Raw genomic sequence first — 26,630 nt, 5'->3', positions numbered from 1 at the left:
TCGCAAGAATAAGAAGAAGCAGCAGCCAATCGGTGCACGACTTGAACGGAATTGGAATATTTGAAAAATGTCAGTTGGGTGTTTTTCTTTTCGCTTGTCGTCAGCTGTTGTTAGAAGAGGAGTTTCGTTATAATCTTTGTAAAACTTCGTTTAGGACAGCATAAACAAGGTAAAGTTGTAAATGATTTAGAACGTCTGTCTATTAATTCATTCAAGGTCACACGGGGAACGTAAGACTTGTATGCTAATCTAATCATCGCTAACCACAATGCTTATGGATAGCGAACTTAGCTAGCATGTACCGTAAACACAAAATTATTTTACTTACCATCTCTTTAAAGTATTTTTTTAACGAACGTTTTTGCGTTTCTTAGCGATTGTACACGTCTGGCGTTTCGGGTAAATTTATCAACTTTGTAGCCTAACAGTATTGTTGTTTCCTGACGTTTGTCAGTCGGCTTTGTTGCTCATGTTTTAAATGTGGAACACATTTTCATTGGTTCTTGTCTGAGTAGTAAAGTTGAAGAGGTTCAAAGGGCATATTTCTGTTATAAAATAACATTTTCTTGGGATTTGATCTCTGTCGCCACAAGTCTTGAAAGCTTTTTTCGGGTTGTACTGACTGGCATCTCATTTTCAGATGGAAGAAGAACACACAGACAGAAAACAACAGCTCGCCATGCTTTATCAAAAGCTCAACAACATAAAAAAGTGCCTCAGCGAAGGTAAGGAATGTGTCGCTGCTGTGCGAACAATGCGAGTCATTCTTTGTGTGCAGTGTTTATGACCCCGTGAATGCACTCGTTGCAGATGACACAGACAAAATTAACCAGGTCATCGGCTCAAACTCGCCGGAATCGTGCCTCTCGTATCTGACGGACCTGGAGAAGAAAGGGGATCCTCAGCTGGATTGGGACCACCTCACCAGGCTCATGGATTTTTATACCAGGGTGTTCTCCAATATGCCACTGGGCAAGAATAGTCACAATGAAAGCTATGCCAGGATGCTGGTCAGATTTGCAGAGCTGAGCGCGTGAGTACATGTTGCACGTCAAGCGGCACAAAAGGCAGTGCATAAATTAGAAGAAAGATAAAGCACAGTGTTAAAGATTTTGACAAACAATGCATTTATATACTGCACATACAACACGTGTATTCAAAAAAACTCAAGCTTAGTTGGACTGGGTGGAGTGGGTCTGTGAAAATCATTTTTCAGATCTTGCAGCAGAGTCGGTTGGATTTAGATCTATACCAGGGGTCGCTGACCTTTTTTGAAACTGAGAGCTACTTCTTTTGTGTTGTCATACAAAGGGCTACCAGTACTGACCTTTGAACTAGAACAGTCAGAGATCACCTTCACTTTATGTAAAATAAACAAATTTTTCATCCTTTTGTTATAGATGTTGTCATTTTTAAATCTATATAAATGCAAGTATAATTAAACAAAAAGAGTAAATGAATAAGTTAACGTTTTAGATGGTGGATCGTGCTTTTTTTTTTGTAGAACAGCACCATGTTGGTGACCCCTGGTCTATACTTTGCCTCGCTCTGAGAAATGGATACCCTTTGATCTGAACCATTACATTGTAACTCTGGCTGTATGTTTAATGCTGTTCTGCTGGAGGGTGAATATCTGCCAGTTTTATTTTCTGGATTGCCCTGTATGTTATCTGCACAGTCCCATCGACTCAACAGTCCCCCTGCTGGAGGTTATTTGTGATTAGTTTTCTGCCACATATGGTATATTTTGCATGTAGGCTAAAAAGTAATATTTTGGGCTCACCTGAGCTGAGCATTCCTTTTCAGATGTTTGTTGTGTCCTCTGTTGCGTGTGGCAGCTCGTTACTCTGGATTTTATTTAGAAGCATCAATTAAAGGGATTGAATATGAATACACACAATATACCCTTTTTACATTTTTGTTTTGGAAAATTTGGGAAAGCATAAGCTTATATACTTTTTCTTCTGCTTAACAATTCTGCACTACTTCATGTTGGTCTTTTACATACCATCAAAAATTGCATTCAAGTTTGTGGTTGTTGACAAACTGCTAAAAGGTTTAAGGGACTGATTATGTATCCATAGATAATAAACTGTATTTTGTAAGCAGCCCTTTTCATTTTTTTTCACGTCTTTATTCTGCTAGACTACAGAATGTCAACGAGGCAGAGGCCAACTTCAACGTGGCAAGAGCTCACAGTCAGAACTTTGCATTTGTCCACATTGCACACGCACAGTTTGAACACTCCAAAGGTAAAGAAATGTTCTATTTTAGCCTCTGACATTTAGGTGAGTGTGTTTAAAATGCTTACGTGTTTCATTTTGTGTTGTCAGGCAACACAAAAAGAGCCATTCACATACTGCAGGATGCTATCGAGTTGGACGCCAAGCCAAAAGAGCTGCTGGTGGCCGCGCTGCAGAGCATGCGGACTGGAAAAACGGGCATCTGTTTGGAGGATAAGGAGAATTTACCATGTCAGTACTCATTTTATACTCAACAGTTTAGAGAATTGCAAAGTTAGTTTTTACAACACATTAACACCTGTCATAGCTTAGTAATTAGATGCATACATATTTTCTGCTATTTTTCTTGTTCTTTCAGTTTTATTGAAAGAGGATGTGCAAGATTCTGTCAAAAAAAAGTCAGAAGTCTATAAAGCAAACAGAGTTTCTGATGGAACCGGCGAGTTGCATCTTTCCAGTGTGTTCAATGTGGGGTAAGAATGAAGCAGACTTTACATTTCCTAGGTTTTCATTAGTGTCATAGAATATCAATAGAATCTTCTCTTTTCTCAGGGCAGAGCCACTGTCCGTGTGTTCAGACGATCCGTTTTCTGGCTGGCGAACAGGATCCCATCGGAAAAGAGCAGTTGGCTTGGTGAGGTTCAAGCTTCAAAATGAAACAAATAACCAAAAAGTTCTTGAAATTTTAAACATGTGCTCTGTTTTTTTGTTGTTGTTTATAGGCAGGAAGAGTACCCATGCTACCATGTTCAGTTCCAAAAAATGACAGTGATGATGGTGCCCATGGGAAAGTCTTCAAATCAAGCAGTGCATCCATTACCAGAAGTTTGTCTAGGTATTAAACGCAAGTTATCTAAGTTTTGTTCAGTCAGAGATCCTGCTGAAATAGTTCAATTAAATTTGATTTATATAGCGCCAGTTCATGAAACATGTCATCTCAAGGCACTTTCCAAAGTCAAAATTTAATCAGATTATACAGATTTGATCTGATAATACAGATTGGTCAAAGAAGAATTCCTGTCTAAGGAAACCCAGTAGATTGCATCAAGTCTTGACAAGCAGCATGCACTCCCCCAGGAAGAGCGTAGAGCCACAGGGAGACTGCTTCACTCTGACACCCCTCAATTAAATAGAATTGAAATAACTTGTAGGGGAAAGTGCAAGCAAGAAGGTGGTTTGGTCATTTGAGACTAAATTTACACTTTTCAGGGTTTCCGCTACATGTAATTGACCGTTGCGCACCAAAATAAAAGCCGCAACACCTTCAGAATGATTTAAAAAAAAATGGTAAAACATATAATTATCAACAAATTCAAAACATATTTTAAGAGCAGCTCTGACCATTTTATGCTGTTCCTTGATGACCTAATTTTAAACACTTTATACAAAAATGGATCAATGGCCATGTTTAACTTAAAATAGTAATAATACATTTGATGGTAATGGAGTTTGAATGTTTCACACAAACCTTGTGTAGATTTTTTTTCTTTACCTTTTTTTTTTGTTGTTGTTGGTTTCAGACAAACATTTGGTTCAAACAGAAGTTCAGCAATTGAAATGTCTTCCTTGAAGGAAAGTGTTGAAGGCAGAGACATTTCCAGAGATCAGGTGAGTACACAGAAGTTTGTTGACCGAGCGATCTTGTGCTTCACTGCAAAGCTGGTTTTCATTAGTCGATTCAATGTGTTCCCAGCCACCGCTTCTCAGTCCGGATCAGAGCCAGTGGGAGGACCAGGTGGACTCAACCACAAATCTCCTTCACACACGTGATGCTAGAGAATCCTCCAAAATAGAAGGTAAAATTCAGTAATATGCTAATTATGCAGTGTGAATTTACAATTGCAATCAGTGGAGATTAATGTATTTTTCGGACTATAAGTCGCACTGCACTATAAATTGCATTTATTTAGAAGTTTTCACACAATCCAAGAAAAAAAACAACTGACATTTAATCTGGTAAGGCAATTTATTCAAAAGCACAGCTGCATCCACAACCGGCTGAGTAACATGGAACATACCTGGAAGGTTGAATGGGGTAAATTAGCACAACAAGCTAGCAACTCCAACCAGCTAGGTTTTATCCAGCGCATTTCAGCGTAACGGTGCTACGTTCTAAGCTATCAGTACGACACAGATCTTTGAGAGCAACATATAGGTGACGTGCATCAGCAGAGAAGTTGTAACCCGCCCGGACAACAAACCAGTAAGCTAGCGCTAGCTGTTATTAGCTTTACAGACAGCCCAGTAACAGGGTTCTGTCTCGGTCGGTTTCCTTCGAGCTGCACCACGCAATGCTCCGCTGTGTGAATGCAGACTGAAACAACATACAAACGTGTTCAGTCTTTGCTGTCTAAGGTAACATTTCAATAATTTTTTTTAGTGGTACAGGAGCAGCATAAAGTTTTGACAAGCCTAGTGAGCCCTCTTGCAGTTATAGACAGTAATGTTTACTGGTTCATGTTGGTCAGTATTAATTACCATTTAAAATTGATATATAAGTTGCACGTGACTATAAGTCGCTAACCTGACGCTAGCCATATGGATTTCGCTCCGCCTAGCTCCACTTGCATCCATCTGGGACCTCTCCCATAGAGAGTGATTTCTCCAACCAATTTTATTGTCCAGCCAATCAGGACGCAGGACTGGCGGTTGGGATGTGACGTAGTGGAGAATCAAAACAGTGAGACTGTTTTGATTCAGATAGCAAATAGTCGGCCCGGGATCGACTCCGACCCGCGGCGCTTTGCCGCCTGTCTCCCCCCCTCTTCCTGTCAGCTCACTGTCAATAAAACGCGTGGCACTAGAGCCCCAAACACATTAAAAAAAAAATGTTTTTTCCTGCGTCGCTCTCACAGCGCCACGGGTTAGCTTCAGTGTGAGTGGTTGAAATAACACGTTGATAAAAATGACAGACAAGTGGCTTATCCAATCATATGCAAGGATTTTTGTTAAGGCCCAGCCTTCAATAAAGGCAATTCCTATGGGAGATGTCCCAGATGGATGTGAGTGAAGCTGGGCGACGCAAAATCCATCTGGCTAGGGTCAGGTTAATAAGTCGCAGGATCAGCCACACTTCAAAACAACAAGTGACTTATTGTCCAAAAAATACGGTAAATCCTGTTTCCTGACTTTGTTTTTCTTTGCAGACGTGACTTTCAGATTTGAACAGATTCTCAATTCCAATTCCCCTGATTCGTGTTGGACGTACCTGATGAGCCTGGAGAAATGGGGAAACCCTCACACAGACATCAGCTTTCTCAATAAGCTGAAGGACTGCTACTCAAAGGTCTTTACCAGGCTGCCAATCAGACAGTACAGCAAAAACACCAGCTATGCCAGGATACTTGTCAGATATGCAGAACTGAGGGGGTAAGTAGAACGGAAATTTTTCCTTTTTTGTGGGAATTTTGTGAATGTTTTCAATTGTCGCATTTTTAACTGCTCACTAGATATCAAAGACGTACCAGTAAGACTTGAACTTGGCCGGTACAGAGTTCTGGGCTGCCTATTCAGACAACACAAACTATTAAAACTACATGTTTCTTGATAAAAGCAGTTATTTTGAATCCAATAAAGAAGAAAGTTTGTCCAAGATTGCAGAAATGGAGCTACCTGAACTTTCATAGTGCAGTGCAAAGTATAGATTCGGAGAAACCATCTGTCCCGTGCATGATCCACAGCAGTGATGCATACATTTTGTTTCAAAACCCGAAGACTATCCAACATTGCATGAGAATAAAGCACTCACTGAGACACAGACTGATCAGGTCCAAACAACTAATGCGATGTACGGCATGATATACTGAAGCCAGCGTGCCAGTAGGCACGCCATTCATACCTTGTGACACACACAGGCCCACGTCAACACACCCACTTCCCATGTGCCAAGGCTGCAATGTTCACCTGTCTCTTAAGGCTGGTTCATACGGCAGGATTTTAAAATAGTTGGCCGATTTTCAAGGCTGGAGAGACACCACATGTAACGATAAAAAAAAAATCTTAGATAAAACGGGTGGAGCAACTAGATGAAAATAAGCATTGGTTGTTAATATCGGTCCAGGTTTACTTATCGGACCGATATGTTAAAAAATGTCTAACATTGGCCGATACGACGTTAATGCCGATATATCCTCCATCCCTAGTTTTAAATTTAATGAGCAGCAAAAACACCCAGTTTTATTTAATTTACTTATTGTGACATCAGAATTTGGGTCTGTTTTTGTCACTGGTTTTATAATTGGGCAACTTCTACTAATTATCACCATTTTTCTCCTCCTTCTCTAGGATTGAAGATCCCGATGAGGCACGCGACCACTTCATAGTTGCGAGGTCCAACTGCAAAGGCTTTGCTTTCGTCCACATTGCATATGCCCAGTTTGAGATTTCTCAAGGTACTCTGTCTCATTTGTGGCTGTAGTAAAATAGCTAGAAGGGTTCCCTTGGGTGACAAAGGGTCTAAAAGCTTTCTAACCTAGAGAAATGGCGTTTTAGTGCTTTTATTTTCAGCCCCCATTGTGAAAAATTTGTCTAGGAGACTCATGTCGGCTAGGAAAGGTGTGCTGCATGTTGTTGTGTATTCTCTAAAATGAGAGCCGATAAAAGGCAAAAGACAATCTGTTGTAAAATGAGTTCTTCTGGTGTATCACAAATCCTGCTTTGTGTTTGACCTAGTTAGCAATGCGATTTTTATTTTTGTGGCTTTTCTTTCCATTTTTAGGTAACGGGCTTAAAGCAACTTCAATTTTGCACAAAGCTCAGGCACTGAATGCCGAGCCAGCCCATCTCCTGGAGATGGCCATGCGCAACCTGAAAGCTGGAGAAAAACAACTAGTGCCCCCGATGGAAGAGGACCCACCCACAGGTAATGCTTTATCATAGTTCGCTTTGAAGCTGCTTCTTTTTCTGCTTGTCTTTTGAATTTCTAAACGTTTCTCAGCAGGCGATACAGGAAGGAGGCCTTCGTTTGGTGGAAACCAGCAAATGATGCGTGCTGCTCGGGTCCCTGTCAACCACTTGGTGAAACAACCTGCACTTGCCAACAAGGAGCTCAAATCAGAGTCGAGGATCCCGAGTCTGGTCACCCGGCTTGCTTCTCCAGAGGTTTGAGGATTTTATTTCATTTTTTTTCTCCACTTTTCAATAATTTATGGTGAATCTATTCAACTTAATTTATTCCTAAGGATAAGCAGGTCACACCTCCTGATCCCAGACCTGTTCCTCGTCTGGTGGAGCGTTTCCCCACTCCTTCCATCCAGGGTGCATCCAGTCTGCACCCACAGACGGTCTCCCAGACGCCTCATGGCTACAGGGACCCAAATGCAAACACGTAATTGCTTCATTTGTTTTACACCCAGGAGCCTTTGGGTTGTTTTAGCCTCAGAAGTTTTTAAAAGAAGTAATCTTTGTGTGTGCTTTTATTAAGATTTCAACTAACTAGTTTTCGTCCCTTGGGTGGATGTTTTATCCTTTTATTTCTCTCAGCTTCATCACTCCGGTTGTAAAGCAGCGCCCTGAGGTGCCGTCCTCTGCAGTAACGGCTCATGGAGCTAAAGCCACTCAGCAGCCGTGCACGCCTCTGAGCCACACGGCGGGTTTCCAGACTCCACAGGTGCGGCATGTTTATGGCTTATTACAGATGTTGAACCTCTGCACTGGATTTATTTCCACTTCAGTTAATTATGCATTTGTGTGATATTGTTAGAAATCCCTCTTTGTAACTTATGTGTTAGATACACTTTTATATTTTGTAATGTTACAACTACAAACGTCAGTGCATTTTATGTGACGTCTCAACACAAAGTCTGGCATTATTTTGGGGTAAAATAAAATCTCAAATCTTTTTACAAATCTAAGTATCTGGCAAATATCGGGCTTGGTCCCTTAGTCAATATCTGTAGGATCGTCTTTCCCTGCAGCACTGTAGAACTCTTGTGAGTTTTTTCTTTACCAAAGGTGGACTAAAAGGCTAAACGATCTGTGCTTTGACTTAGGCTTCCTATGTAGTCTGCTTTTTAGGTCTGGATAAGTATGGACAAATATCTGTATTTCCAGACTTCATTCCCCTTCCATGCATTTCCTTCCTCTCTCTGACTTCTTTTCCTGGCGTCCTACTTTCCTTTCTTGTGTCATTTCTCTCTTGTGTCCTCGTCATGATGATGCTGCCACCACCATGGCTACGTTCACACTGCAGGTCTTGATGCTCAATTCAGATTTTTAGCTTTTCGTTTGAGGTGGCCGTTCATGCTACTAATAAATGCGTCCGTCATCATTCTGCTGTCTGAACAGTTCAAGACCGCAAAGCGACCGGCAGATAACAGAAGGAGACGTCACACAGCAGCGCACTGTTCGCTGAAGGAATGGTGAATGTAATTGTTTTTAGAGGTGTTCAAAAAACCTTCGTTAAAAAACAAAAAACAAAAAACCTTGAAATAAAGGAGATACCTGGCCGGTGTCTCTTTTTATTATTAGAAAGCTGTTGAGCAATGAGAGCCGACAATATTAAGACTATATCATAGCGAGATGAAGTAGGGTAAGAAAAAAAGCAGCACAGCTATTAACAATGGAGCGCTTACTGCTGTGTGTGGATGTGTAGTTGGAGCCAGGAGAGGGACGCAAACGACGGATAAAATGCAATATGACCGTTCAGACAGCGGACGCTTTGAAAATTAAATGATACGTATCTGAATTAGTACCACATATGGAAAATCTGATTTTTTTGAGGGAGTGAATTGGGCCGTTCCCACTGCCATGAAAAATACACATACGGGTCACATTTCCCAGCAGTGTAAACGTAGCCCATGTGTCACCACAGGGAAGGTGTGTTTAGGGTGAGTTGCAGTGCTGGCCTTCAGCAAAAGTGTTTTTTTTATTTATTTATTTATTTTTTTTAGTTCCCATCTGACCTAAGTACCTTCTTTCTCATATTTGACCCAAGTCTGCTACAAGGCTTGTGGCCAACCGAAAAACAGGTCTAATGGATTCAGAACGTGAATGTTTGGCTTTTATATGGGGGTATCAGATGAACATGAGACAGTGCAAACCCCACTTTTCATCTTTTTATTTTAGAACATTTTTGAAATGAAGTTATAGTTTTCCTTTCACGGTAATGCACCACTGCGTGTTAATCTCTAACATAAAACCCAAATGCAACTCTTGGCGGGTGGTTGTAAAGTGACACAATGTGGAAAAGTCAGCTGAACTTCAGTCTACACTGTTCTAATAAAGTATATATGAATTGTTTCTTTAAAGGCCTCCTTCAGTTCTTTTTCAAACGAGTCTATCACAATAAAGGGGAAGCAGTTCTTCATCCTCAAGATGATTGGCCGAGGTGGCTCCAGCAAGGTAAAAAAAAAAAAAAAAAGTATCACAGATTGTGCCAAAGCATAACCCCTCCAAAATAAAGTTGACCATGATGTCTTCTTTTTTTTTTTTTTTTTTTTTTGCAGGTCTACCAAGTCCTTGATCACAAAAAGCAGCTGTTTGCTGTGAAACACGTGGATCTGGAGGAAGCTGATGCTCAGACAATAGAAAGTTACAAAAATGAAATTGAGCACCTGAACCACTTGCAGCAGTACAGCGACCTAATTATAAAGCTCTATGACTAGTAAGTTCATGGCTCATCTGTGAGGATTTATGGTGGAGCTGCTGTTTACTCTGTGGTGACGTCCAATCAGAGATTTTCTGCATCTTCTCTCGCTCTGTTATCACACTGCTCACCGTGTGACGTTTACCTCTGCAATAACGCTCTGATGGTTTCACGTCTGTTTACAGTGAAATAACCAACAGCTACATCTACATGCTGATGGAGTGCGGGAACTTGGATCTGAACACCTGGTTGCGAAACCGCAAAACCGTCAACCCGCTTGAGAGGAAGTTCTACTGGAAGAACATGCTGGAGGCGGTCCATACCATCCACAAACATGGTCCTCATCCCTCTCTTGTCTCCAGCTACTGTTGCCATATTTTCTGTGTTCCTAATGTGCAATCGTAACATGCCGTTGTAGTGTTTTTATTTTTATTATTTATTTATGTATTCTGCAGGTATTGTTCACAGTGACTTGAAGCCGGCCAATTTTGTCATAGTCAACGCTTCGCTGAAGCTGATCGACTTCGGCATCGCAAACAGAATCCAGCCTGACGTAACAAGCATTATGAAAGATTCCCAAGTAGGTCATTCTACTTTTTGTGTTTGTGTTTTTTAATCTGCCACCATAAGCATAAGTTTAGTGGGACTGTTGGAAAGCTGTTTTGACCTGACGACTGGACTGGACTGAACGCTAACCTGCGTTTTAAAGCAAAATTCCTCAGCTAAATAGTTCAGTCAACATAAAACAATGTAGAATTAAAAGCAATGGCTCAATAAGGTGTTTTTCTTTTAATCTCACAGGTTGGAACGCTGAACTATATGCCCCCTGAAGCCATCAAGGATACTTCATCTCAACCAGGAAAAGCGCGTTCGAAGGCACGTCTTCTCCAGTTGGCTGATTTAACCAGTTTATTAAGAATACCAACTCTAATAATAATATTGCCGTTGTTGTGTAGATCAGCCCAAAAGGAGACGTGTGGTCCCTTGGATGCATCCTCTACTGCATGACTTATGGGAAAACTCCATTCCAGAGCATCACAAACCAAATCACCAAGCTGCACGCCATCATCGATCCCTCTCACAAGATCGAGTTTCCTGAGATCCAAGAGAAGGATTTGCTGGATGTTTTGAAGGTACAGGAACCATGACAGGGATTTTTTGTGTGGAATGCAAATTACACAAGTTAAACTTGAAATGATGCTGAATTGTTTAGAAGACATGTGAATGGAGGGTGTATTTGGTGTCATTCATGATTTATGAGTCCAAAGATATTATAGTTGTCTCTGCCCTCATTGGCTGCTCTGATTGATGATAAAGGCATCTTTTACTTCCGCACTGAAATTTGTGAGCGCATTGTACCGGTGACATAATTGCTCGTGCAGAAATCCAATTTTTTGTTTTTAAAAGTGCTGGTTTTATTAGCGCCCCAGCTGTTGGCACTTTTTACAACCCCTGTTTTGGTGAAAGCACAGCAGTGAGAGCAACGTTTCCTCTGTATTAAGACAGTGTTCAGACCCCTCTCACAACTCTTTTAAAAAAAGAAATCAACTGAAGAGAAATCCAGCAAACTTTTTTCTGGATGTTAATTGAGACTTTTGTAGCCTTTGATGCCAAGCAGGCATCGCTCTTACGCAGGCTCCTCCAGTGGTTGCTGCACACATGCACAGGTAATTTAGCTTGGGTGCAGAGGGGTAAATTACTTCTGCACAATATATTGCACATTTATTGTTATTGTAAAACACATATTGGGAAATAACTTCCTAGACAGCAAGAAGTGCTAGTTATTTAAGTAGCATGCATTCAGTCTCTCTATGCCTGCTATATATTTAGAGTATGTAGCTTGACGTCTTAAGACCTGAACATTTTTGTCCAAACATAGGTTTTTAGACACATGAATAAGGGCTAAAATATTTTTCTCTTCAAACATCGAAAGTCTGTTTAGACTAAAATTCTGTGGTCTTAAGAGGATGAACAGTTTTAGAAGGTTAAGAGGTGGTACGGGGTAAAGTTAAGAAACTGCAGCTAAGTTGTTTCCATGCCAAAACTCCAGATGTTGACCTGAAGCAGCTTTTTAAAGTCTTACTTTTAATGTTTTTCTTGCTTTTCACAAGGTTTTAGTTCAGGATGTAAACAAATAACAGACTTATGGTTAACCGTCGATTAATGGTTTTAGGTTACGGTTTGTTTCAACCGATTTTAACTAATGATATCTGATTACGGACCTTCTTTCAGTGCTGTAGTAATGGCCGCCATCCAGAAGAGGGTGCTGCAGCTCATTCTTAAGCAGAGAGAGACCACAGAAGTTGTAAAAGTGATTATGGCTAAGCCATGCCAGAACAAGGACATGAAGCGGTGCAAAAGGAGTCCACTGTGGGATTATTTTACACCGTTTAATGACGACAAGGATGCAAAATGCACTTTATGTGGCTCCTTATGTTGCCAACTAAATTGGGCCATTCATTCATGCTGCATAGCAGAGCAGCGTTAACTTCTCAACCAAAACTTATCCCAGTGCTCGGAAGGTGAGGATGTGATGACAGAAAAGCAGAGAGAATTGTGAGGATTATAAGTGTTTCACATAATAATTTTCTATTCAAAAATTTACAGTAATGGGTTCCTGTTTTGTTAGATTTTATAAATATGTCTAAGTTTTTGAGAAAACCCAGATTTTCTTAATACAGGTGGCAAAATAAATTGTTAAAATATGATATACTGATGTGCCTCGTTAAATTCAGTGTATGGGGGGGATTCCCTTCATGTTATGCAAAGACCCTCTTGATACAAGAGAACACTCAAGTTTTTAAGAAAATGGCCGCTTAACAATTGTTACAGGGTTTCCACGGGTCATTAAAAATCATTAAAAAGTTTTTTTTTAATTATGGTCTTAATTGGCATTAGTCGATCGATAAGATCACCCAACTTTAGATTAACTCATTAATTGATAACTTGTATCTCTAGTGTGAGTATATAGAGAGACCTTAAACACCTTCCACATTTCAAGTAAAATCTAGTATTTCAAAGAGTTTTTGGTGCTATGCACTCAAAGTTCCCTGGGCCTTTGGTTCAGAAATAATGCTACAGCATAACAGATCCTCCACTGTACTTAAGAGTGTGTATCTGATGGGCCATCGGGAGTGTTTACCTTGGGTCAGATGAAACCATGAATGACCTTTTTATGCAACAAAGTGGCCATAAGGTTTCACAAGCTCTGCTTGTTGGCATTTGTGGCTGTAGATGAGGAATCATTTTTATTTTTCTGCCATGTTTTTCAAGCATTTGTCTGTCTATAGATACCATCTAATGATTGTTATGGAGACTTGGTGACCCTAAGTTGCCTCTCTTAATTGTGGTCTTCTTTTTGAGTTTTTCCTTTTTTACCTTCCTGCTCACTTTATCTGATGGCAAGATAAATGTGGATCCATTTACACCCAAGAAGCCCCTTAAAGCTAAAGTGCATGAATATTCAACTGCCGTAAAAGCTTAAACTTTTTATGGGTTTTCCTCAGGTCTGTAAATGCATGAGGGAAGTGCAACATACCCATGTAGAAGGGTATGTTGCTGACTTTTGTGTTGAGTCTTTTAGGTGTGTAATTTGATGCATTAAATAACAGACGCACTAAATCCTTGTCAAAGTATAGCTGAAACACTCAGCAGCTGGATTAAAGAACTCATGACAGTGTCCACTTTCCAAGCCTGCATTGCTTTCAATGTAAAGCCAGTCTTAAGCTAGCTGCAGTCATAGTCATTTTATTCTCTGCTTTTTTTCAGAGGTGCTTGGTACGAAATCCGAGAGAAAGAATCTCTATTGCAGAATTGCTGGAGCATCGGTACCTCCAGCTGAAGCCTCCATCATCTCCTGAACCAGGTACAGTTGGGCCAAATAAAACAAGGCAGGGATGTTCATTGATCTCCTTTTGAAACTGAACTGTGGTTGTTCTTCTGTCAGAGCATCCCTCGAACAGCGACCTTAAGAGAATCCTAACAGACCTGGCTGCCCTCCAGTCTCCGAACACCATCGTCCGAGTAGCTAATGTAAGACTCAGATTGTGTAGTACCTTCTAAAACATTGTATGCCCTCATTAAACTCCAGTTTTTATGTTTCTTACAGAATTTGGCAAGAATGTGCAGCAGCGGCAGGAAGCTGGATGTCACAGAATGTGCAAAGTCCTCGTCCGAACACTCCTGAACCATTTCCTGTTCTCGTCTACTTCCTCTTGTTTTATTCCGACCCTTTTATGACCACTATATAATTATTTTGCTGTACAATGTCTAAACTAACCAGTTAGTATTGTTCATCTCACTTATTTTAGCAAAATAACTGTAAGGATGTTGAGAAGAATAAACACAATTCCCAATTAGTTATGTTTATTTCTTGCAGTAGTTTAAACGAGAGCAATGTGGAGAGAACATGGACTCAGTGTGTGCGTGTAATACTGGTTTTGTAACCTGCGTAAACTGAAGAGAACACAACGGCAGCGTCATTCTTCCAGTCAAGTGTAAACAACCTAGATATGCACCTTTTTTAATTTTTTCTACATATTGTATTGTTTTGGTCTATTTTCCCACCTGAGCTGAATGTTACAAAGTAAATATAGGTCTACCTGTAGAAATGCCAAGGAATTCATTTTTTTTTTTTCTTCCACCAAAAACATTTGCTGCTTCAGTAGGAGGGTGGTAACATTAGGCTCTGAAGAAAACTCAAATGACCCAGCTTTCTAACAGCCTTTAAATGCACCATGTATGCTCAAAACCCCTCGGGCTTAGGTAAATCGATTTGTGCGTAAGCGTAGATTTGTCTGTGTGTATCAGGTGTTTTGTGCAAAAGTATACGTGTGTGTGTAATTTGTGCGTGTGTACATTTATTTTGTATTCATATTTTTTTCTATTTCTGGACTTGAGCAGACATTTGCAAGTACTGGAAGTTGCATACAAAATCGTTTTATTTATTTATTTTTATTTTTTTTATTTCTGGGTTTGTTTTTTTTTTTTACTGCCTGCAAATCCAGTAATACACACATTTTGAGTCCATTTTCACTCCATAGAGCTATACAACAAGATCCAACAATTTATAGATCATATCAGTACTAATCAATGGTAATATTATTATTATTATTAAACTTTTATTTTTATTGGTTGTTTCACAAAGACAAGTTCTCATTTTTAAGACAGACCTGTTAATCTGCAGCTTCATAGCATTTGTGCCATTGCTTGATTTCTCCACATATTTTTTACAAATGGTAGCCAAGCTGCTGCTTCAGTGAGAAGCTTTGTGCTGTTGGGACCCTTAATAGTTTAGTACAGGGGTCCCCAAGTTCTGAATCAAATGGCTAGTTTCCCTCATGTAATTCATCTCTGCAGAGGCAGAGTAACAAGCCATTCATTTGATTCAGGCACGCTTGACAAGGGGGGCATTTAAAAGTAGCAGGATAGTAGCTGTCAGTGTAGCAGATGTGAGGTACACATTTTTTTTCAGCCCTTACAATCATTTAATCCACTATTACCATGCGGTAACATATTTTACACATGCTGACGCCAGCGTAATGCCAAAGTAGTTTCCCTGACAGAATCTGTGTCCACTGTGTTGGGAGCACACATTAAACATGAGGAATGGATCCAGTTGACTACGTCTCGTTTCCAACAAACTAAATGTTTACCTTTGTTAGAAAGTGTAAGGAGTGTTTCTTTATGGTCAGTTGGTAGTTTAAAACAAAATTACGCACTTGTTCTCACGTGGTACATCCGTGATTGAACATCCCGAGAACATTTGGTCAATCTCAAAGTAATCAAGTTAGCGTTTCAGTTTCTGAATTGATTACTATCAACCAGGGCCCTATTTCACAAAGTGGGGTTAGTTGGAATCCAGAGTAATTTCTGGGGTAATTTCCTGCGCACCCTGGCTTTTCTGCACCAGAAAGCCAGATAGTCATTACACTGAGTTAAATTGTGACAATCACATCTGGCCTGCAGTTCTGCTTACACAGCATTTCAGTCCGAGTGCTGGTACCGAACATATCCCTCACATAGTTCAGGCAGCGTTGACATGGGCCGAAACAGCTGCCAAAGTTTTCACAATTTCTCAATACTCCAGGTAACTGCCAGCTCCAAAAAGAAGAAATCCTGTTATCATAAATCCAATTTTGAACAGATTTTTAACATCCTGGACTGACAAAATGGATCAACACATGATCCTCCTACCACCGTGTGTCCAGTTGCACACCGTCGGGCACAGGGGCTCTCCTTCGCCCAGTCTTCTCAGTGAGAAAATTTGATCAGTTGAGAGTCCACCTGACCAGATGCATAATTTATAGTTTGGAAGATATGTAAAAAGAGGCTTCAAAAAGACAATGGGAGAGGAGAGAAAAGAAAGCAAAAGTTGAATCCAGAGATGAAAATGCAACATTCTACCATGCTGGGACTAATATTTTTGGCACCCCAACTGTAACTAATGTTGAAAGAGCTAACATTAAAATTTCAAGAGTAGTAGTAGTAGGAAGAAGTTTTTACAAGCAGAAAATCCAGAATGTGGGATGACTCTTAATCCCTGTCATTATTTGGACGGGGATACAAATATTTCTCCCCAAAATAGTGGAAAGTTGTGGCAGAAAGACTTAAAAAGACAAATATCACTTATCAAAATCTTAAGATTAACTAAATCAAAATACTATGAGTGGCGCAGAAGAGGGATACAGATTCTGATGGTGAAAAATTAAATCAGAAACCAGTCTGTTGGAAATTATGGTGATGATAAGGCAGACTTTCAGCCTGCATGGCTCTGCTTCAAAGACAATGGATTGATGGAATAATATTCTATAGAATATTCTATTCTATAGGTGTTAACATTTTTTCAAGGCATTGTATTATGAAGATGTATTTTGGGTGTTCTATTTTCTACAAAACTAAAGTTTTTAAATCTCAGCGGTTTTCCTAGTTGAATAAAATGTAAATATCAGGAAACAAAACTGCAAATAAAATGTTTTGCAACCTATTATTGAAGATTTCTTAAGTTTTTGTTTTAAAACAGCTATTTTTACACTATTTTGAAGTCTGATAAAAGGCCCCTCAACCTCTAGGTTGTACGTTGCACCCCTGCCTTTGCATCCCTCCTTCAGATGGCCTGCAGCAGCGACTGCTACAACCAGTGCAGGCTAGAACGTCATCAGCGCTCCTTGGCATGAAGAAAACTCAGATCTGAATTCCTGACACGTATATGTTATATTCATAATTAAAATGGTGTTTGTGACTGTTTTCTATGTTTGTCATGCTGTGGGGATGTGTGAAAAAGGCAAATGTGTTGCCAATCTAGCCACAGATGTTAAAGTTCAGTTTCCTAGAACGCAACATGAAGCTCCATATCTTTTACAACAAAAATGACCATAACATCAACAAAGATACAGAGGAAACTCGTCATCCACAAAAATCTATTTATGAATGGCTAAAAAAAAATCCTCATCCTTCCCAAAAGTGAGTCTCACACATCCTGGGGCTTGATGCGTATCTCTGCTTGTTTTACAAGGTTATATGCAAATTTAAATGCTGGAAATTTGCTGTGTACCGGCTTGAAATTAATTACCCAATGGTGCACATCCTTTTTGGAAAATAATTGTTTTAAAATTTCGATTTGGGGTATAATATCAAGCCTTTTCAACTCAACAGGATCATATTCATATTCATTTGTCAAAAAGTCAAGTCAAAGTATGAACAGTTTTTCAAGTCAAGTCTAAAGTCATAAAATAATGACTCTAGTCCCCACCTCTGAAGATGTGCAACTATCAGAGCAAATAGTAATTTCAGCAGACGTGGAAATGACCACATAGCCGTTTACTTGTTGAGAACATGGAATATTGACTGTTATTGTTTGTGAATTGAAGTTAAACAGATGTGATTATGCTCATATTAGGCAAGGCAGGTTTATTTGCATAGCATATTTCAGTAACAAGACAATTCAAAGCGCTGTACATGAACAGAACATAAGATATAAGACAGTGAACGTGGAGGAGAAATAATTGAATAATATAGGCAATTTTGTAGATTTTAGAAATGCCCAGCCAGGGAATGGAGTTGAGAATTAGCACTATCTATAAACTCTTTGTGGATCGCATCAGTTGTAACGTTGCTGTACTATCTATGAAATGCATTGTCCCTGGTAAATAAAAAGAAAAGAATAGTAAACATTGCAGAGGAAAGTACACTGCAGGGGAATAGTAGCAACGGGTTCAACATTAACGTTCAAAGGCAACTCTAAACAAATAGACTTTAGACCCTGCTTTAAAAGAACTCAGGCTTTCAGCACTTTTACAGTTTTCTGGAAGTTTGTTCCAGATAAGTGGAGCATAGGAACTAAATGCTGCTTCTCCGTGTTTGGTTCTGGTTCTAGGTATGCAGAGAAGGCTGGAGCCAGAAGACCTTAGTGGTCTGGAGGGTTGATACACTGATAACAAGTCTGTGATGTATTTAGGTGCTAAGCCATTCAGGGATTTATAGACTAACAGAAGTATTTTAAAGTCTAATCTCTGAGATACAGGGAGCCAGTGTAAGGACTTTAGTACTGGGGTGATGTGCTCTACTTTCTTAGTCTTAGTGAGGACGGGGGCAGCAGCGTTCTGGATCAGCTGCAGCTGTCTGATCCACTTTTTAGATTGAAAACACCGTTGCAGTAATCAATTCTAATAAAGATAAACACATGAATTAGTTTTTCCAGATCATGCTGAGACGTCAGTCCATTAATCCTAGAAATGTTCTTCAGCTGGTAGAAAGCCGACCTTGAAATTGTCTTTAGATGCTTTTGAAGGTTCATGTCTGAGTCCATCACTACTCCCAGATTTCAGGCCTGACCAGTGGTGACAAGCTGAAGCAGCTGAATTCTCTTTGTGCAAGACATTGATTCAGTAAGTACTTGGTATGATGCTTCACTTTACTTTAGAATACACAAAAACAGTAGGTAATGGCTAAAGTGATTTTTTTTTTGTCAAATTCATTCAGGGGCTGCACAGTGGTTAGCGCTGTTGCCTTGCAGCAAAAAGGTCTTGTGTTTTAGTCCCTACCCTTGGCCTTTCTGCATGGGTTCTCTCTGGGTACGCCGGCTTCCTCCCACAGTCCAAAAACGTGACTGTTAGGTTAATTGGCCTCTCTAAATTCTCCTTGTGTTGTTTGTCTCTGTGTTGTGCTGTGAAAGACTGGCACCCTGTCTGCCTCTCGCCCATTGACAGCTGGAGATACGGGTCAGCGCCCCTCACAACCCCACAAGGGGTAGACGTGTTAGAAAATGGATGGATAGAAAATTCAATCAAAATTTGTCAAAAAGTTTCCTATCCAAGGAAACATCAACTCTTGACAAGCAGCATTCACGCCTCATGAAGAAAGAGTGTAGAGCCACACTCTTTCAGTACTGTTGATAAAAATGTAACATAAAAACAACAACCAGGCAGAATATGTCTGTCTAAAGAGTTTGAAGTTCCTTTTTAAAAACATCCACTGTCTGCAGGGCTCTAATATGGTCCTGGAGAGCGTTCCATAGACGGGGAGCTGTGACCTCAAAGGCTCCGTCACCCATAGTTTGAGCCATGTCCTGGTTGGGACCAGACGGTGCTGTTGGCCTGACCAGGTTCGGGTTGATGTTTGCTCTATCTATCGCAGGGCGCTTTACACTACAATCACTCATTTACCCACTCACACACACATTCACACCCTGACGGTGGTGAGCTATGTTAGTAGCCACAGCTGCCCTGGGACAGACTGACAGAAGCTGCCATACATTGGCTCCGTGTCAGAAACACAGATGAGTCTTCAATGGATCAGGAAATTTTGCTCTAGGATTATTAATGTTTGGACTGATTATAAAGGAGTAGTCTCCATGTATTTATTTCTATTGGCAAATGTTGTTTTTTTTTTAAATCAAATTGACTGGGGTTAACACTGTGTCTCACAGGAAGAATTATTTGACTTACCTAACTGTATCAAGGATTAGGGACACAGGTAATATATAAAATATCAAAAGTTTAAAGAAATCTAATTGAAATGTATATTTTTTCATAAGAAACAGTTTTTTCCCCTTTTATCATGAATCCATTTGGCCCTGCGACAGACTTGTGACCTGTCCACGGTGTTCCCTGCCTCTCGCCCATTGACAGCTGGAGATAGGCACCAGCACCCCTCATGACCCCATGAGGGATAAAGCGAATAAGAAAATGGATGGATGGATGAATCCATTTGTCTTTATTAACCCCCAAGTCCGTGGCTTGCCTCCAAAGGTAAACCCTTACACACCACCTCCTTTTTAGACCAATCACAGCCTGTCTTCGCTCCCATATGCTGACGTTACGTGACAAGAAAAAAACAGGAGTTCTCACTCTGCCCCTTTTCCATAGTTGCGCATTAAGTTTCTTTATTACCTGAAATTCTGTATGACATCGTCACTTTTTAAAACATAATAAATGTATTTTAAATCGATTCTGAGCCGGCTGTGAGTTCACTTTTTACCGACGACCCTAGAAGTATAGCCCACACAACTCCTGCTGCGCCTCGCAAAGCGAAGGCGTCTTTGTGTCACCAGACGATCTTCGTGTTTCGATACATCTTGCCCTTCCTGCTCTCCGATAATAACAGCGATGGCGGCTGCTGCACGGGTCTTTATCCGAGGTGCCCACGCAACCCTTTCCGTCCCCGGCGCCGGGAAGCAAAGCTCCGCTGGAAGCGCTTTGCTGAAGCTGTCGCCGGGCTGCAGCTCCCGTCTAAAAACCCAACGAAGGCATGCGGCTCACTTCACTTTCCAGCCCGAACCCGTAACGACCCAGTATGGTGAGTTGACCAGCCGGCTAGCGTTAGCTCCGTTCGGCGAGTTCCGAATGGGTCAGAAAGCAGGAGGTTCGCCCCGGAAGCTCCGCTGTGGGAAGAGTTTACCTGTCGTATGAAATGAACGCCTGCACAGCTGCAGCCCGGAAAAAAAGAGCCTGTCCGGTTTGGGCTCCATCAGAACTGGCAACATGCAAGACAGTTACGAACTTTTCCATTAGTTGCTTGCAGACTGATTGAAACAACATTGACTTAATATGCCTTGCGGCTCCGAGTCCGTTTGTTAGACTAGTTATATTCTCTGGATGCAACGTTCTCCTTAATGTTTGTATTTTATGCTAGAGTGAAATGCAGCATCATGGCGGCAAAGTGTTGTTTTTTGGGTGATCCCATGTAACAAATCAAGTTATGTTAAGGAAGAACCACTTCATAGGAGGGTCATTTCTTTACTCAAAGAGCTGCACTCATGACAATGGCACCTTAAAGTTATGGTAATCATTACAGTGAGTTTTAAACACATTCATCTCGGCTACTAATACAGGTTAACAGGTGTAAACTGAGACTGGATGCTATTTTTGAGTCATCTGTTTAAAATTAAATGACTGGTAGAGGATTGCTCTGAGATAGAAACAAACAAAGAAATAAAGAAATAAATGTCCTGATCAGAGATGACCCACTAAGCAATAGACCTGATTTTTCTGAGGCTACAAAGACCTCTTGTTTATGAGTTGCATCAATGCATTTGCCCTTTGTTTAGGTCCGTATATTTAATGATTTCAAGCTTGTAATTAAAAGGTAGGGTCTGGCAAACTGCTGTGAAAGGATAAAAAAAAAAAAAAATTAAAGATTGCAAAAGGCACACAGCTGGGATTGAACACCTTTGTGGCTTTATTATGCAACAAATAACCTTACCCGAGGGATGGACAGTCCCAGACAAAAGGCCTAAATGTATCGTCTCTAATAAAATGTTTTGTCGTCCACTTTGTACCGTCGGTTGCCTTGTTTGGGAGCCAAGTTTGCTGTGTTACTAATTTCTTTCTGCTCCAACAGCTGATTTGCCCGTAACTGTTTTGAACGCCATGTTTTTTTTTTGGTTCCCAATGGTTAGGTCCCACACAGAAGATGAACTTGTTCCAGTCCATCACAAGTGCCTTGGACAACACGCTTGCTAGTGACCCGACAGCAGGTAGGACTTACACTTAACCTGTTAAAACCCCTTGTGGATCAAACAAGTGGCTCTCAACTGCATAAATTACCTTTGCCAATTAAAGTGGTGTTGACAGCATTTTCTAAATTCTGTTTCTAAAGCGTTTAGTACACACACTTTGTGTCTTGAAAATTAAGTGAATTTAGTTTCTGTGGTGACATGCTGTTCATACTGTTATATTATGCACAGACCAGACACATTGTACTACATAGCATATAGCTTAATCAGCTTTTTCTATTACAAAATGTAAATCTGGGGTACACATGACTTGTTTGACTCTTATTGTATTTGCAGTGGTTAGCTCCAAAGAACAGTTTTCTAACTTCATCACTTTGCATCAGAAGGGCCTCACTTGTAAGGAAATTGCTGCTAGTAATATGCACCTTAATGAGCAGCTTTCTAAACGCAGAAATTCAAGGTGAGAGCTTTAGTTGCCGCAGTGAAGTCGTCACAACGTCCAAGAGTTTTCAGACTCCCGAGGAAATTTATTGCAGAACCGTATTGCTCAATGTTTGCAGCAGGTTGGTTTTGGTTGAAAATTGCAGCATCTAGATGGAGTCCTTTTTTTTTTATTTTTTTTATTTCTTTGTAAATCATCTTTGGGAGTGGGCTAGATCAGAGATTGGACTTAAAACATAATTTTTGGTGAGTGGGAATCAAACATTCTTCCAGTAATCTAGGGACAAAATAGTGACGATCTCTATATTTTTCTTATTGAATGAGCAATGGAGGTTCTTGCATGAATGGGCCCGTACGCTGGGGCCCCATTTATAATCTTAAGACAGAAACACACCAAACCATCCGATCCGTACGATCTGATGGAAAATTGCGTCGTGGCAGTTAGATCTGGTTGAAGAAAATGGGGCTGGGAGGACCGGCCAGCAGTTCTTTACAGCTGCCCTGCGTAGCTCCGACCAAGGTAGACCCCTGCTCCATCTTGGTCAGAGCTATACAGCAATTTGACGGGAGATCCATGAGTCAGACAAGAAGAGGGACACTTTGGGCAAAGTAAAACACGGTAAAAGGAACGCAATTTCCTGCCAGGTTTGTCCCATGTAGGTTTATCCCAGAAAGCACAAACTGCTCAATAATCAAAACATTTCAATAAACTGTGTAGAAGTACAGCAAACAGATAAGAAAGTGAGACAGCGATCTTCTGTGAGCTTGTTCTAGCAGAAACTGCAGCTTTACGTTTTACTGCCAAACTTTTTTATTGTGTATGTGCCACCAATTCCAGAATTGGTGGCACATACACTTGCGTGAATACTCAATCTCTTGAGTCCAGTGGTCCCCAGAGAGAGCTTCTATGCAAGTCAGTTGGTCAGGAAAAGAATCCGTCCGTCAGATCGGATGGTTGGTGTGTTTCAGCTTTTAGGGTCCTGGAGACTACAGGTCCTGGAAGGAGGGCGGGGGGGTCCAGTGCTGATGAGCTGTGAGTCAAAGACAAGCACATCCCACCTTCAGGTGGGGTATGGTAACATTCAGCAGGAAAGGGTTTTCTGCATGCAGACCCAGGATGATGTGGTGAAGGCAGAGCAGGGGGGTCCTAAAACAGGATCCTGCATAGGATCCGGTGGGGGTCCTGGTGCTAAAGGGATGAAGTGGAGGTCCACAGATCTGGCCCTGTAAGCAAACTGCAGAGGATCCAGGAGAGGGTCTGTGAGGGTTTCTCTTGTGAATGGAGAGAGTCTTTTCTGGGGGAAGGTAGGAGGGGAGTGCAGTGCTGCAGCAATCACTGTCTACACCAGCTCTGTTGGTGTGAGAAACAGATACCTCCATCTTTCCTTTGACGGAGAGTTCAGTGTTGTGATTCCGCTCTGAAGAGTTGGAAACCGGCCAGCTGCAGAGTTTGGTTTAGTCAATTTGCCTGATGCACTCAGCGGAGGTCAGTATTCCAACACTAGAGACACACAGGACCTTAGAGATATGTTTGTTTAAAACAAAATTGATATTCTTTTTTTTAAAAAGTTTGTTATAAGTGGGAATAATTCTGTCTAGGTCTGACCAATTTTTTTTTTTAACTAGAGACGATCAAATGCAGTATCATGCATTCATAAAAAGATGCATGTGATCATGCTGTAGATCAAAGACATTACCCTGAAATTATCTATCTGTAGTCAGGACACTCCCCAAATCTTGATTCCTGTGTTAAATTTTCAAAAAGCCGGTTGATAAAGAGACTCTAATAAATTTGAGTTATCTCCAAGCACTAAATGTATAAGGATAGTCACCATGACTCGGGGCTTGGCCCTAAGGAGCATATACAGTGGATCCAGGGAATTTCTGAAGTAAAATCAACAAACAGACACGGGTGTTTCCCTTAACTCGTGCTTTCATAAGGTGATTTCCAAAAAACAAAAACTACGTAGACTTAGAAATATCAAGATTGTTCTAAATAATGGCATAGAAAAAATGTTGTGACTAAAAACACAGCAGATATGTAACATTTAGCTCTGACCATCCTATGCCAGATGTCCCTTAGAAGCGTTGAAATGTCCTCACATTGAATGTTGCCTGTGGATACAATGGATGACATTGTTTTCTATAAAATGGTTTAAAAATTAGTAAAATTCTATCAGGATAAAATTGGGGCTGGACAATTAATCACATTTGCAATATAATCGCACTAAAAAAACCCACCATTTTTCAATTTGTAGAGGTCTGCAAATTTTGGTTACTTTACAATTAATGGATCAGACGCGTCCTTTAGGTGTTTGTAATGTGTTTTAAGTGGGTTTGCCTCCACATGGAAGGGAAGAGAGTTGTAGCAGTGACATAATGTAATTTTATTACTTGTTTTAGAGTTAATATAATCAATACTTTCTACCAGAAACTTTCAGGAATCTCAACATAGCATTAAGTACTGGTCAACTGTTTTAATACATATACTTTGTTTGTTGGTTGCACTTTATGTTCAAAAAACGATTGTTGCCCAACTCAACAAGCTATTCTCTTGAATAAGAAAATTCTAATAAAAAACAGTTACATTTCTTTGTTTTAAATTGCCATCTTTAGCTACAGGCCATTTTTTGTTGCTTATGATTAATGCAGAGAAAAGTATAAATTAGATCACAGTTTATTGGTGGAATAAATCGCAGTTTTAAATTTTTTGGCAAACTCGCACAGCCCTAGATAAATGCATATCGAGATATTTTAGATCAGTAGCTGTTTTTTTATGGCATTTTAATATGAAAAAAGACTAAAACACTATTCTTAAAATCTCAAAACTAGAAAATTTTACTTTATCAGTTATCAATACTGTGGAGATGGCAAGCCGTAAAGGTTTTCAGAATGCTTTTTAAGGCTATCCTCACTAAGGCATAAACTTCTCTGTGTAATCTACCATTGTGGTTTACTTACAAGAACTTTGAAATATTTAACCCTCTGACTATTTTTTTATGTTTCTATAGTCTGCAGTTCATCTTCGGGGAAGATGTTGCTTTTGGAGGAGTATTCCGATGCACAGTGGGCCTGAGAGACAAATATGGTAAGATCCTGTCCGGAGAAGGCTGTTTGTGTAAAATTGTTTAGCACTAGATGGCAGCAGCGCATCTAAGAAAATCTAACCACCCCAGTGCATATGCTGGTCACATTATCACTGTGCACCCTGAGGACCTGAAGGATCATCTGCACGTTCTGCATGCGCTTGTTGTTGGCAGGGAGCCTTCACACTTGACGCGATAAACCCGATGCAGCCTACCTTGTGTTACGACTTCGTGACATCCTTAACAGAATCTTCCCGTCACAATTGTTAGAAAAGGACCCAGCTGCAAAAATCCTGGCAACTGGCTCTTAATGAGTGGAAATAGAGAAACGTACAGGTGGTGTAGGCACAAGAGGAACAGGACATGCAGCACTGGCAGGAATGAACAGGCAGACTGACAGGGCAGCAGACCACCAGGCAGTCAAACGGAGGAATCCGGCAGTGGGTAATGAGAGCCAGAGAGCTTCTATACTGAGGGAGGTATGGAGAAAGGCATAGCGTAGAACAAGGGGGTAAAACTCTCCAACTTCTAATAGTGACTTTAGTTAAATTTTCCGACCCAGAGGTTGAGAAGTCTGACTACCGAGGACTAATCCCTCGAGGATTTGGGTTTCAGACCACTGGTTATGAAATAAAACTAGGCAGGGGTTTTACTTTCTGAAGCTTGATTCACCCACCTCTGGAATTATTAATAAATGACTGCCCAACTCCACGTGAACTTTTGCTGTCATGCTGGCTAGCATACTGTTCTTATTAGTACCCTACTTTTGGGGCTCCTGACTTTGCATCTTATTCTAATATTTCATGTTTTTCATTGTAATAAATAGAAGCGATGATGGAAAGCATCTAAACTTTGCCAGCCTTTTTGCCTTCAAATCTATGTTGCTCCATACATTCTAGGTCATATAATTAGGCCATGGTTTTTGCAGCCAGCAGAGATGAAATGCAAAGAGAAATACAAACAGAGTTAACAGAAATACAAAAATAAGAAGAGCGTTCATAATACAACCTGGATACAAACAGTTTTAATTTGGGGCCATCAGGGCAAATTAATAAAGACGCTTACACTAACGGGCAAATTAACATTTGTACCCATTTTGTGTTGCACTTAATTACTATGGATCTACAAGCCCATGGCAGCAACCTGTAACTACGGCGGTTTGGGTCAGCAAGGATAGCTCCAACCTTTCTTATGACTCTGACTTGTTCCTGTAATTGTGATGCAGATCTTGACAATGTTGTTTAGTTTGTGTTAGCGTTTGAGGGTGAGGGACTCAAAGCAACAATTAAAATAAAAATCAAACTGACTCCAATAACTGGTTG

At 40.5% G+C, this 26,630-nt stretch overlaps 2 protein-coding genes and 1 pseudogene across 4 annotated transcripts; all 3 read left to right on the top strand.

The window, feature by feature from the left end:
• The first annotated feature begins 31 nt into the window (after positions 1-31).
• On the top strand, positions 32-14,186 carry LOC105933435 (ttk protein kinase). 3 transcript variants are annotated; one of them, XM_012872976.3, is made up of 25 exons: positions 32-169; positions 641-725; positions 811-1,033; positions 2,146-2,252; positions 2,334-2,474; positions 2,602-2,716; positions 2,796-2,877; positions 2,966-3,078; positions 3,764-3,851; positions 3,937-4,039; positions 5,390-5,612; positions 6,528-6,634; positions 6,961-7,104; positions 7,183-7,343; positions 7,424-7,569; positions 7,725-7,851; positions 9,492-9,584; positions 9,689-9,846; positions 10,014-10,165; positions 10,284-10,408; positions 10,630-10,704; positions 10,785-10,961; positions 13,597-13,693; positions 13,775-13,860; positions 13,937-14,186. In XM_012872976.3, exons 2-25 carry the CDS (start codon positions 641-643, stop codon positions 14,012-14,014), a joined length of 3,006 nt encoding a protein of 1,001 aa, XP_012728430.2. In that variant the 5' UTR covers positions 32-169; the 3' UTR covers positions 14,015-14,186. The 3 variants fall into 3 exon arrangements, with proteins under 3 accessions (XP_012728430.2, XP_035985633.1, XP_021177394.2); XM_036129740.1 differs by having other exon boundaries at positions 7,180-7,343; positions 7,433-7,569; XM_021321719.2 differs by having other exon boundaries at positions 7,180-7,343.
• A 6,197-nt stretch (positions 14,187-20,383) lies between these two features.
• Positions 20,384-21,835, top strand: LOC118559055 (2-oxoisovalerate dehydrogenase subunit beta, mitochondrial-like). The gene is made up of 2 exons (XM_036129745.1): positions 20,384-20,622; positions 21,725-21,835. Exons 1-2 carry the CDS (start codon positions 20,433-20,435, stop codon positions 21,817-21,819), a joined length of 285 nt encoding a protein of 94 aa, XP_035985638.1. The 5' UTR covers positions 20,384-20,432; the 3' UTR covers positions 21,820-21,835.
• Positions 21,836-23,326: 1,491 nt separating this feature from the next.
• The window catches only part of LOC118557449, an 11,693-nt pseudogene continuing 8,389 nt past the window's right edge, over positions 23,327-26,630 (top strand).

The sequence above is a fragment of the Fundulus heteroclitus genome, chromosome 3 (assembly GCF_011125445.2).
Source record: "Fundulus heteroclitus isolate FHET01 chromosome 3, MU-UCD_Fhet_4.1, whole genome shotgun sequence".
NCBI classification, from domain to species: domain Eukaryota; kingdom Metazoa; phylum Chordata; class Actinopteri; order Cyprinodontiformes; family Fundulidae; genus Fundulus; species Fundulus heteroclitus.
Note: the sequence above shows the minus strand (reverse complement) of the source record. Positions and strands in the feature narration are given on the sequence as shown.